Consider the following 12052-nt stretch of genomic DNA (forward strand, 5'->3'; position numbering starts at 1 on the left):
CTCCTCTGGACACGTTCCAGTTTGTCAGTGTCCTTCTTGAACTGTGGTGCCCAGAACTGGACACAGTACTCCAGGTGAGGTCTGACCAGAGCAGAATACAGTGGCACTATTACTTCCCTTGATCTAGATGCTATACTCCTATTGATGCAGCCCAGAATTGCATTGGCTTTTTTAGCTGCCGCGTCACACTGTTGGCTCATGTCAAGTTTGTGGTCAACCAAGACTCCTAGATCCTTTTCACATGTACTGCTCTCAAGCCAGGTGTCACCCATCTTGTATTTGTGCCTCTCATTTTTTTTTTGCCCAAGTGCAATACTTTACATTTCTCCCTGTTAAAATTCATCTTGTTTGTTTTGGCCCAGTTCTCTAATCTGTCAAGGTCGTTTTGAAGTGTGATCCTGTCCTCTGGGGTGTTAGCCACCCCTCCCAGTTTGGTGTCATCTGCAAATTTGATCAGGATGCCCTTGAGTCCATCATCCAAGTCGTTGATAAAGATGTTGAATAAGACCGGGCCCAAGACAGAACCCTGTGGCACCCCACTAGTCACTCTTCTCCAGGATGAAGAGGAACCATTGATGAGCACCCTTTGGGTTCGGTCAGTCAGCCAGTTACAAATCCACTGAGTGGTAGCATAGTCAAGTCCGCATTTTACCAGCTTCTTTACAAGAATATCATGGGGCACCTTGTCAAATGCCTTGCTGAAATCAAGGTAGACTACATCCACTGCGTTCCCTTCATCTACCAGGCTTGTACTTCTGTCAAAAAACGAGATCAGGTTAGTCTGACATGACTTATTTTTCAGAAATCCATGCTGACTATTGGTGATCACAGCATGTTTGTTTAATGATCTGCTCCAGAATCTTCCCTGGTATTGATGTCAGACTGACTGAGCGGTAATTATTTGGGTCCTCTCTTTTCCCCTTTTTGAAAATAGGGACAACATTTGCCCTCCTCCAGTCTGCCGGGACTTCGCCTGTTCTCCAGGAATTCTCAAAGATGAGTGCCAGTGGTTCTGAGATCACATCTGCCTGTTCTTTTAATACTCTTGGATGCAGTTCATCTGGCCCTGGAGACTTGAATACATCTAAACTAGCCAAGTATTCTTGTACTATCTCCTTAGTTATTCTGGGCTGTGTTTCCTCTGCTGAATCATTTGCTCCAAATTCTTCAGGTCGGGCATTGTTTTCTTTATCGGAGAAGACTGAGGCAAAGAAGGCATTGAGGAGTTCAGCCCTTTCGGTATCCCCTGTTTGCATTTCACCATCTTCTCCTCTGAGCGACCCCACTGTTTCTTTGTTCTTCCTTTTGCTACGAACATACCCATAAAAGCCTTTTTTGTTGCTTTTAACCTCTCTAGCAAGCCTGAGTTCATTCTGTGCTTTAGCTTTTCTGACTTTGTGTCTACACGTGCTGGCTATTTGTTTGAATTCCTCTTTGGTGGTTTCCCCCCTTTTCCATTTTTTGTACAAATCCTTTTTTAATCTTAACTCAGTTAAAAGTTCTTTAGATAGCCACCCTGGCTTCTTTAGGCACCTTCTATGTTTCCGTCTCATTGGTATTGCCTGAAGTTGTGCTTTTACTATCTCCCTCTTAACAAACTCCCAGCCATCATGAACTCCCTTTCCTTTTAGTATTACTGTCCATGGGATCTCACCCAGCACTTCCCTAAGTTTTATGAAGTCGGCTTTCTTAAAGTCAAGAAATTGAGTCCTAGTATGCTTGGCTGCTCCTTTCCGCTGTATAGTAAACTTCAGAAGAGCATGATCACTCGCGCCTAATGATCCTTCCACTTCTACCCCACTAACCAGGTCATCAACATTGGTTAGGACCAGATCTAAAATGGCTGTTCCTCTTGTTGCTTCTCCCACTTTCTGGACAATGAAGTTGTCTGCAAGGCCAGTGAGGAATCTGTTTGACCTTATGCTCTTGGCTGAGTTTGACATCCAGCAAATATCCGGGTAATTGAAGTCCCCCATTACTACTATCTCCCTTCCTTTTGCATGCTTGGCCATCTGTTCCAGGAAGGCATCATCTATGTCCTCCGTTTGGCTTGGGGATCTATAGTAAACTCCCACAATGAGGTCCCTGTTATTCTTCTCTCCCTTAATTTTGACCCAAATGCTCTCACTTTGGCTTTGAGGTTCTAAATCTTGGATCTCTTCACAGGTATACACATCCCTGACATATAACGCCACTCCTCCTCCTTTCTTGTCTGCCTTTCTTCCTCCTCCTTTCTTGTCTGGTCTGTTTCTCTGTTCGTGTGTCCCCACTCCAGGAATTAATTTCTCTACTGCCAATCACTGTGATCTGAAGTGTCCCTTGTTTGTTAAAAGCCACACTTTAAGCTTGATCAATTTTTTTCATCTCTACATTTTTCAACCCCTCCCACACACTTGATCCATGTTCCAGCCACACAGTGCAGCAAATTTCAGCAAATGTGGCTAGGGCTATGTGCTACACCTCGCATCTGAAAGCTGAGCTTTCTATTTAACATCCAAACAAAGGATCTTAAATTGGGTGGTGAAGGACTGTTGCAGAGAGATGGCCAGGTAGTAAAAATATAGAAAATTTTCACAAACATACATGGCAAGCAGCTCATTAGGCCCTTGCAGAGAGTCATGGAGGATATGGGTTTGGGGAATGCTGGACTAGATGGTAACCAAAGAGTTGGGGGGAACCTTTTAGGACATCTAGTCAAACATTCCCCAACCCCATATCCTCCATATTTTGAACCCAAGCTCCCATCAATCCCAGCCAGCATGGCCAATGGTCAAGGATGATGGTCATTCTAGTTCAAAATATCTATAGGGCACCAAGTTGAGGAAGACTAATAAAGTCTGGCTCTTTGGTTGATGCAGGAAATTCAGAGCAAGAGCACCCTGAAGAGATAGCAGCCCAGACTTTGCTTGAAGACCTCAGCCCCCAGCAAAGTAATTGGTGCCACTGTTGAACTGTTCTTATCAGCAATACGTGTCTCATAATCTTAGGAAGTTGCATAGTGCTTCTGACAGTAATTAACTGCACTGATATACTGTATTTTCTGCAGCCAAAACGGAAGGGAATGCTACTGCAGCAGTATCAGAAAGAAGTAGTAAAACAAAGGGTTGAGTGTGGTCCAGTGGTTAGATTTAGAGTGCAGATTCCTGGGTTCAAGCCACAAAGCTTAGTAGGTGATGCTTTGGTGCGCTCTCTCACTCTCTGCCTAACTATTTTGCAGGGTTATTTCAAGGATAAAAGGGACACCACATCCTGAAGTGCACAGAGGAAGAGGACAATAAAGATGCTTTAAACAATCCATTTTCATGTTGCTGTAGTTGCTTCTGTTTTGAGAGACACAAAAAGAAACAGAAAGTCCCAACCAAACCTGCAATCAAAGAAAAGAGAAAGCAGGAGCTGGAAAGCAAGAAGATATGATGAGAAAGAGAAATTATTATTTACTGTATTTGCAGACCGCCCTTCCACAAAAGTTCTTGGAGCAGTGAACAATTGACAATAAAATAATAAAAATAAAACATCAGAAATAAAACCGCAAACTGAATGCATGTCATAGGGGAAATCAGCACCACCACAATACGTAAGAAACACCACAATCAACTCGTCAACCCTCATATGCTGAACAGAACATTACCTCAATGAGGCGAGTGAGACCATTTCTAGCAGGAGGGAATCCCACAAATCAAGAGCCATGACTGAGAAGACCCTATTGTGACTCAGTTAAAGGATGGAACTATTAGTAGAGCCTCCCCTACAGATCTTAATGCATGGCTAAGGCAGCACTAATCAATGTGGTGCCCTCCAGATATGGTTGGACTTCACACACATACACATAAACATACACATACACATACACAGAATCTTCATTTATCAGGCACAGGATTTTGGGGTGCTCCAAACCACCCAATAGTAACTCTGTGAAAATCAAAAGTATGCTTGAGAACTTGAAGGAATTGGCATAGGTTTATTGGAAACAGTTTGTCATTTGAGAAGGGGCATTTCTCCTGATTTGAGCACTCAAACATCTCCTTTCTTACACATTAGAATGATACCAACATTTCTGGAAAAATAATACAGTTCTCTGTGGGTAACAGTATATCTTGTTAGATAAACTGATTCATAATTTTCTTAATAATTGGAGAAATCTAGGGTACCAGGGGCTGTGCCAGACAATATTTGATGTTATTTCCATGTAGTTTTGTACCACACATATGAATCTCTTCCCCAGCATCATTTACAGCAAAGTAAATGGAACCATAGTTCAGTAGAACATCTGCTTTGTATGCAAAAGGTTCCTGGCATATCCACACAGGGCTAAGAATTGTACCCTGACTGAAATCCTGGCAAGCCATGGCCAGTCAGTGTGGAAAATGGGGACCCAGGTGGACAATGGTCTGACTCAATATAAGGCAGCTTCCGACACATCTATGTTCTGTTAGAATGCTTCCTGAAATAAACAATTGGGGTCTTTGTGTTCTACATGGTTGCAACGCACACACACCTCTTCACATGCCCGTGGCAAGGAGGAAAGCCAGCTCTTCAATGTTTAACTAGCATCAGAATGTATCTGTTTCAAAGACCGACAGATACAGGATATTGTAGAGTTATGCAGGTGGGCTTTGACTGTAGTTGCTAGTTTTGCACACTAGTTTAGACTCCAGGGAAACCCAGTACGGAAAATCACAACTCCAAAACTCTTTCTTAAGAACACAAACATCTGTCGGGCAAGGCTGGGGAGCGACAAGGGTTCTTTGAAAATGCAAACCAAGGCATTTCCTGGAGTAGAGTCTCCATGGAAACCTCCACTCCAGGAAATGCTACGGAGAATCGCAAGGCTCATTTTTAATAAGAACACAAACACACCAGCAATGTTTTGAAGCCACAATACAAACCAAGGGAGGGGGAAAACAACAACAACTCACGAAGCTGACAAAGCTCAAGAGAGCTATGTCTCTTTTTCTAGTATGCCAGAACAAGAATAAAAATCCCTCAACTATAATAATTAAATAAATTTATTATTTTTACTCTGCCCACCTGACTGAGTTGCCCCAGCCGCTCTGGGCAGCTACCTCTTAAATGTAACTAAGGGGAGGAAGGATAGAATGCCCCCCCACTCTACTCTGCGGTTGCCATTGACATTCTTTCTCTTTTCATCCCACCTCCACTGCATCCCAAGCCTCCATGAATTGCTGAAATAAACTGGACTGAAACACAATAGCCAGAACAAGTTCCGCCTGGTGTCAGTTGAGTTTCACTCCCTCATCTGCTCTTTCACTGACTGCAGTAACTCCATCTGTGTGATGACTTCCAGGGAAAGATGTAAATATCTCAATCACCTACAGCTTGCAGGTTGGGGCCATTCATAATGTCCTTTGACTCCAGGACTCCTTTCTGGCTACATGTTACCAATCAGAAGGGGGGGGGGGAGGAAAGAAGGAGGAGTGTAAAGTCCTGACACCCTACCTTAGCCTTTTCTATGGAAGAGTGTTTGTATGTCATTGCCCCCCTTAAAGTTCATTTCCCCCCCTGGAGATACGTGTGGGACCTGCTGGCCACACATAGTGATGGGTGATGATTGGCTCTGTTGTGAACAGCAGAATGGTTAGCAGAAGAGGGACTGGTTAGCCACTCCAGAGGCAGTCTGATTAAGTGAAAATCAATGCATATGCATATGGGGTTAGGATAGCTATGGGGGATGTTGTTGTGGGGGTTCTGAAATTCATGGGTTGAAGAAGCTGACCAGCCTCCCTGCTAAGAACACTGAAAGGTAAGTGTAGGCTAATTTCTCATAAAACAAATGAGGAGACCATGACCTGTATGGATTGCCTCATATCTCAGGTTCTACAAAGGGTAGAAACTTGCTTTTTTTTAGATAGATGATAGATAGATAGATAGATAGATAGATAGATAGATAGATATAGATTAGATAGATAGGAAGGCAGGAACTGAAAACTGGGAATCTAGAGATTATGCCTCATCCAGCTGCTTTCGTACCTCTGTGGATGTTCATGATTTCCTTCAACCTCCTTCAACAATAAAGTGGAATTCTTACTGCCTGCCACTTGGAAATTATGGCTCTATTAATGCAACCTAAAACTGCATTAGATTTTTCTACAGCCGCATCACACAACTGATTCATGTTTTTATTTTGCAATCACCATGGGACCCTTCAGTCTATAAGGCAATTAACACATTACCCTGAAAGTTGCATAGAGAACCATATAACTGGAAAGGCATCTAAGGAGGTTTAGAAATAAATGAATACTTATGTTGTGGGGATGGGGTAGGTGTAGGGGCAGGGGGAGGGGCAGGGGCAGGGAATTGATCACAGAGGGATCACAGGATCACAGAGATGAATGAAAAAGCATCCATATGAGAAGTGGGAGATGGAACATACCTGCTATCTCCAACCGTCTCCTGGGAAGCAGTCATTTTCTCTGCAATGGTCTTGACACTTGCCTTTTTGCCCCCTTTCTGCATGAGTAAGAGGTTTAGATAATAAATTCTAAATATGGGAGAGATCAAGATCTGGTTCAAGGTCTCCCAGTGAGCTTTATGACTAACCAGGGTTCTGAACTCATGTTCCCAAGTTCCGCCATCTACCCACACACTATGCTGGCTCCACAGAACATGTCTTCTTAGGGCAAGCATAAGGGATTGCACATGCTATAAGATCCTGAACCCCATTTGTACTGATGTAAACCTCTAGAACAGCCTTTCTCAACCTGTGGGTCCCCAGATGTTGTTGAACTACAACTCCCATCACCCCTAGCTAGCAAGGCCAGAGCTCAGGGATGATGGGAGTTGTAGTCCAACAACATCTGGGGACCCACAGGTTGAGAACCGCTGCTCTAGAATGTCTTTTGTATAGCTAAGCATTTAGCTCTATCCTCAGTACACTGTATTTTATTTTATTGCTATGGCTAATGGCTAATGCAAATAAAGTTGCTATGTATGTATGTATGCATCTGGTGAGGTTGGCTTCAATTTTGAGAGGCCATGGGGTAAGAGCTCTTTTGTGGGTCCCCTCCTCTTTTGACTTATTTGGGGGGCAGCGGCAACAAGCAGTGATCTGAGAAACATTTGGAGAAACACCAGGACACTGGGTCTAGTAGTCATTTAATTTCACACAGTTGCCTAGAGTATCGGTGGGAACAGCGAGAACTCTGCATTGTATGAAGCACCATACCAGAATGTTTTGAAGGGGGTGGGGCTGCAGGTGCCATCACTGGAACCTGCTGTGCACTCTTTGAGGCAGGTTTCGTGGAGCCAATACTCTAGCTTCCTGGGAGGTGAGTTGCTGTAGCTTACCTGGAGGTGGGGGAGCTGGTGGGGAGGTCACTGCAGTGCTGATAAGCAACGGTGACCTTCCTGCCAGGAAGTTAGGGTAGCAGGTTTTTTTGCCCTGCTCAGCAAGCCACTTCTAGGTAAGACATTCTTCCTTCTGGGTGTTAGGGAGGAGGAGCTTCCAATCTGAACTACTGGCAGATAATGAAATGGGAATGAAATGTGGATGTGAACTGTTGTGTCCACAAGTGTAGCTGGCTTTCCTTACTTCATTTGGCTCATCTGACTGCACAGCAGGTCGAGGATCTCCTGGAAGAGGTGCAAGGGTGATGCTACTGAAAATGGCACAGCCACGCTCAACTCTTCGGAAACAGCCACTTTCATTTTCTATATAAACAAAGAACAATGTATAGTCAAGGGAAGCATCTATCTATTTTCCTGTTGTGTTTAATGAGTGATCAAAATTTAAATAAATAATATTAAGTCTGTTGCAGGGGAAGGTAAATGAAACAAGACACAAGAAATGCTTGTGGCTCTCTATTGCAAGCTTTGGGTCCCTTTATAAAAGTCACCTTGAATATAACAGTGGAATGGAAAATTAGGATGTTGTACCTAAGCTCTCAGCAGCTGCGATTTACTCTAGCAATATCTCCAACAGTATTTATAAAATTCAGTACGTTGACATCTCTCACTTCCCCCAAAGTACAAAAGGCACCATGCCTGGTTCTCTTCTCCCCACCACCAAGAGTTTTCTTAGCAACTATCTTGCAAGGTATGGATTGAAGCCCTATGTATGTGCCAACACTCATATGTTTCTCATGGGCATGGTGATGCACTCCAGCCTCTGCATTAAGAGTGTGACCATCTGTAGCAATGAAACTTTTGCATGGTCCTTCCGTGCAACCCAGAAACGTTCACAATTGGGTTCAGGCTGACATGGAAGTCATGTTATATTTGGGTCGTATAGGTTGCCAGTTGGGTATTTGTAATGTGGAATGGTAACTTCAGTTGCTGCATGATAGCTTCAATTGTACAGACTCCATGAACCCATTCTAGTGAACAAACATATACGGGACCTAGGTTCACCACAGTGCCACTAAACAGTCACCCAGCTCCAAGAGAGAGAGAAGATGGAACTTCCAGCAACATAGGATACTTTATTACATGTGTGAGGAAACTGTGGCTCTCCAGGTGTTGCTGAGCTGCAGCTCCCATAATCCTTGGACATTGGCTGTGCTTGTTGGAGCTGCTGGGGGTTGTAGTTCGGCAACACCTGGAAGGACCACAGCTTCCCATGCTTGTTATATCATTATCAATACTGCCTAAATAATGCGTCTGTGAAGGTTGTGGCCCTTAACAGCTCTAATTTCTTGGTCCTTTGAGGTTGGACAGGTCTGAACCCTGACACCATGCCACACCTGGGTAACCTTGATTTCCTACCCCCCCCCAACTTCACAGTATTAGTTTGATACTTTCTTTAAAAGCATATCACACCACCATTAGACAAGGCAAATCAGGAGTTAGCAGCTGCGAAATCTTTATTGAAAACTATTAGTGCATTAAGAAATTGGAAATTATGCTGTAAGCAATATGGTTCCCATTCATTGCTCAGAACATAAATACTGCTAGTACAGCGAAAGCTAATGAAGAGAGAGGTGTTAAAAGAACGTCCTTGCAAAAGTGGAAAGGCGAACTTTTTAAATGATCAGGTGGAGACACCATGGAAAGTTGTGCAGCACTTAACAATGTGAAATTTCACTGTGCTGGGTGCTTAGTGCAGGAAAAGTACCCTTTCTTTTGGCCAATGAAGTGAGAGAATGGACAGGACAAAGAGTAATGTTCTGCCAGCATCAACAAGACATCACCCAGGGAACTGATTTGTGTAAACGCAGAGGCGGATTTAGGGCAGCGCAACCAGTTTGGTCACACTGGGTGCCAAGCCTTGGGGGTGGCACAACTATGATTTTGATTGGAACATGGGAGGTGGGGGTGCTGGATTTTGGTGTTGCACAGGGCACCGCTGAAATTTGAGACCCCAAGGTCCACCACTAGTACATGAGCTGGCTTAAGTGGATGGCTGTATGCTGGCACAGGTGGCAAGTGTTATGCAGGCTCAAAACAGTGGCCTTTTGAATCAGATCCCTTCTGCCACTCGGAATGAAAGCTGGGACATTTTGCATTAATATCCCAGAATCTGCTACATGCCCCCAAAGGCCAGTCATATGCTACTGTCCAATATAAACTCTCAGATCCTGCTGTCTTCCCTATTAGTCTGAGCAACATGTTCAGTTGCTCTCTGGGTTGCTATCAAAACCCTCAACTTCATCCTGCCCAGGATTGTCACAGAATTCTGATGAACATAGAAATGGAACTGGAAATTGCTGGGGTTTGCTCATTCGGTCTCATGTTTGGAATGGAAATAAATCCAGTGAATACTGATCAATTGTTGTCGTTTTTAGTCTGCAAACAATATGTACAGTGGTGCCTCGCAAGACGAAAAGAATCCGTTCCGCGAGTCTCTTCGTCTTGCGGTTTTTTCGTCTTGAGAAGCAACCCTATTAGCGGCTTAGCGGATTAGCGCTATTAGCGGCAAAGCGGCTATTAGCGGCTTAGCGGCTTAGAAAAAGGGGGGGGGAGCGAAAAAAATCGCAAGACTCGCAAGACATTTTCGTCTTGCGAAGCAAGCCCATAGAGAAATTCGTCTTGCGAAGCGCCTCGAAAAACGGAAAACCCTTTCGTCTAGCAGGTTTTTCATCTTGCGAGGCATTCGTCTTGCGGGGCACCACTGTAGTTGATGACCACCCCCCCTAAATTGTGCTTCCCTAGCATTGAAATGAATGGTGTGTAAAGAATTGCATCATTAATTACACTGAATTTGTAAGTTACGTAAATAATGTTAAATAGCAGACAAGGAGAAGAATAGCATAGTATTTGATGGAAACTGAACTTCAGCAGAACAGAAACAGCACTGATTGTGATGAAGTCAGGTCAGAACAGAAACCACTGCTTTCTTGCCTCCCTAATTCTGCCCTGTAGTGATTGTCCACTCTTGGATCTGTTTTCATGTGCTGTGTGCAAAGAGCCACCAGGGTTGCAACCAGAACTGTAGATTGGAGCTTTTCCCTGGTCAGTGACGTACTCTCAGGTTCTGAACTAGGCTCAGCTGTGCAGGCTAGACACTGGATCCTCTCAGACAGGAAGGGTATCAAAGGCTGGAGTGGGACTCTGCCTGAGAAACAATGCCTCCCTGGTTGCAATGTGTCAGATCTGCATCCTTCACGTAACTCTCTCTTCCCAGCTCCTGCCTCCCATCTGACAGCTGCCCACAGCTCCCGATAAAACCCAGTTTAATTGGAGACTCCCATCTCAGGAGTGCCACTCCTGAAATCCACCCTCTGTGTCTATTTTTATTACAACAATTATGTCTTGATCAGCAAGATAAAGGTCATTCCATCACCTTGTGGGGGATGGAATGGAGTGGAGGAAGCGGGAGCAGAATGACTAGTCTCATAATGACTGCAGAAGACGGGGCAGTTTGACCTCTCTGGGAGTGAAATGTCAATTAATTATCTTTTTTTTTATGACCAACTCAATTACAACATGCTAATCACCAGTGTAGGCATAAAACTAGGAGGAGGAAGAGAGGAAAAAGGGATGGCGTGAAAGGAGAAATAGCTATAAACATCTATAACTTAGGGCGTTAAGAGTCATTATTGTTAAACGGTAGGCACACCTTCTAATAATGGAGCATAAAGAATTATTGGCTGTTGATGGGCTGGTCTGAATGTAGTAATACTTTCTTCCTTAAAAAGGGTTTGAGGGGGTGAGATAGGGTGACTGGTCCTTGGGAGCGGCAGTTGTGTCTTATTTAAAGGTGACCAGACACAGTGCATTAGCCTTTAATGCTTGATTCAATTACCAATAAATGTCAGTTAACTAATGAGGAAGGTGGGGAAAGGAGTGAGAAGCATGGACTTAACACACAACCAAAAGCTACGGAGCAGCCGTCAGCAACCTCCTTTGGTGGCACCATGTTGGGGAAGGTTGCCTTAGGAGAATAGTATTTCCTGCAAGGCATAACCCTTCCACGGGGCCCATGTTACAAAAGAACCATGGGTGCAACTCATGGTTCATTGAAGTGTTTTGCATGTCAGTGAAGTCCTGCCAGGTCTTTTCAGTTATGATATCCTTGGTATTAAATCATCACCATAACCACTCCTTCTAATACAGTGGTGCCTCGGTTTTTGAGCGTCTTGGAAGCCAAACATTTCAGAACCCAAACTCCGAAAACCCAGAAGTAATTGCTTCCATTTTCAAATGGGTCTCGGAAGTCAAACAGCTTCCATTGCGTCTCTCCCCCCACCCCCTTTTCTCAATTGACTTTGCCAACTGCCCTTTGCACCTTGGTTGTCGAACATTTTGGAAGTTGAACGGTCCTCCGGAACTAATTACGTTTGACAACTGAGGTACCACTGTAGTGAGCTAAGCTGCTGAGAGCTGGCAGTGGAGGAGCCATAACAGAACCACTAAGAAATGTGAGGTGGGAGGGACAGAAAACTAGAGGAGAAAGGGAATGGAAAAGAGTATCCTAGAATACAGCATGGCTGCCTGGAACCCAGAGCCAGAACACGCCAACTGCAACCTTTTGTTGCAGGCCCTACTTCCCCCCTCTAAAACCAAACTTGAGAGGCCCTGTGCCTACCAGTTGGGAAACGAAATGAGCCCACTCAAAATTTCTAGTGCTGTGTCAAAATTTGTTCCCCAGTTTCTT

The 12052-nt window shown here is 44.2% G+C and overlaps 1 protein-coding gene across 8 annotated transcripts in view; it reads right to left on the reverse strand.

The window, feature by feature from the left end:
• The window catches only part of MORN1 (MORN repeat containing 1), a 139712-nt gene that overhangs the window by 69565 nt on the left and 58095 nt on the right, over positions 1-12052 (reverse strand). For 5 of the 8 annotated variants that reach the window (XM_081871110.1, XM_081871109.1, XM_081871108.1 and 2 more), the window contains exons 11-12: positions 7550-7668; positions 6392-6468 (exon numbers count right to left, since the gene is read on the reverse strand). The exons of 1 other annotated variant lie outside the window; for it this stretch is intronic. In XM_081871110.1, the coding sequence (XP_081727236.1) occupies positions 6392-6468; positions 7550-7668 (196 nt within the window). Of the gene's footprint in view, positions 1-3104; positions 3394-4495; positions 4562-6391; positions 6469-7549; positions 7669-12052 lie in introns of those variants that run through there. 2 more of the 8 variants (XM_081871113.1, XM_081871111.1) reach the window with 2 other exon arrangements.

The sequence above is a fragment of the Podarcis erhardii genome, assembly GCF_964252035.2.
Source record: "Podarcis erhardii genome assembly, chromosome: 7".
NCBI classification, from domain to species: domain Eukaryota; kingdom Metazoa; phylum Chordata; class Lepidosauria; order Squamata; family Lacertidae; genus Podarcis; species Podarcis erhardii.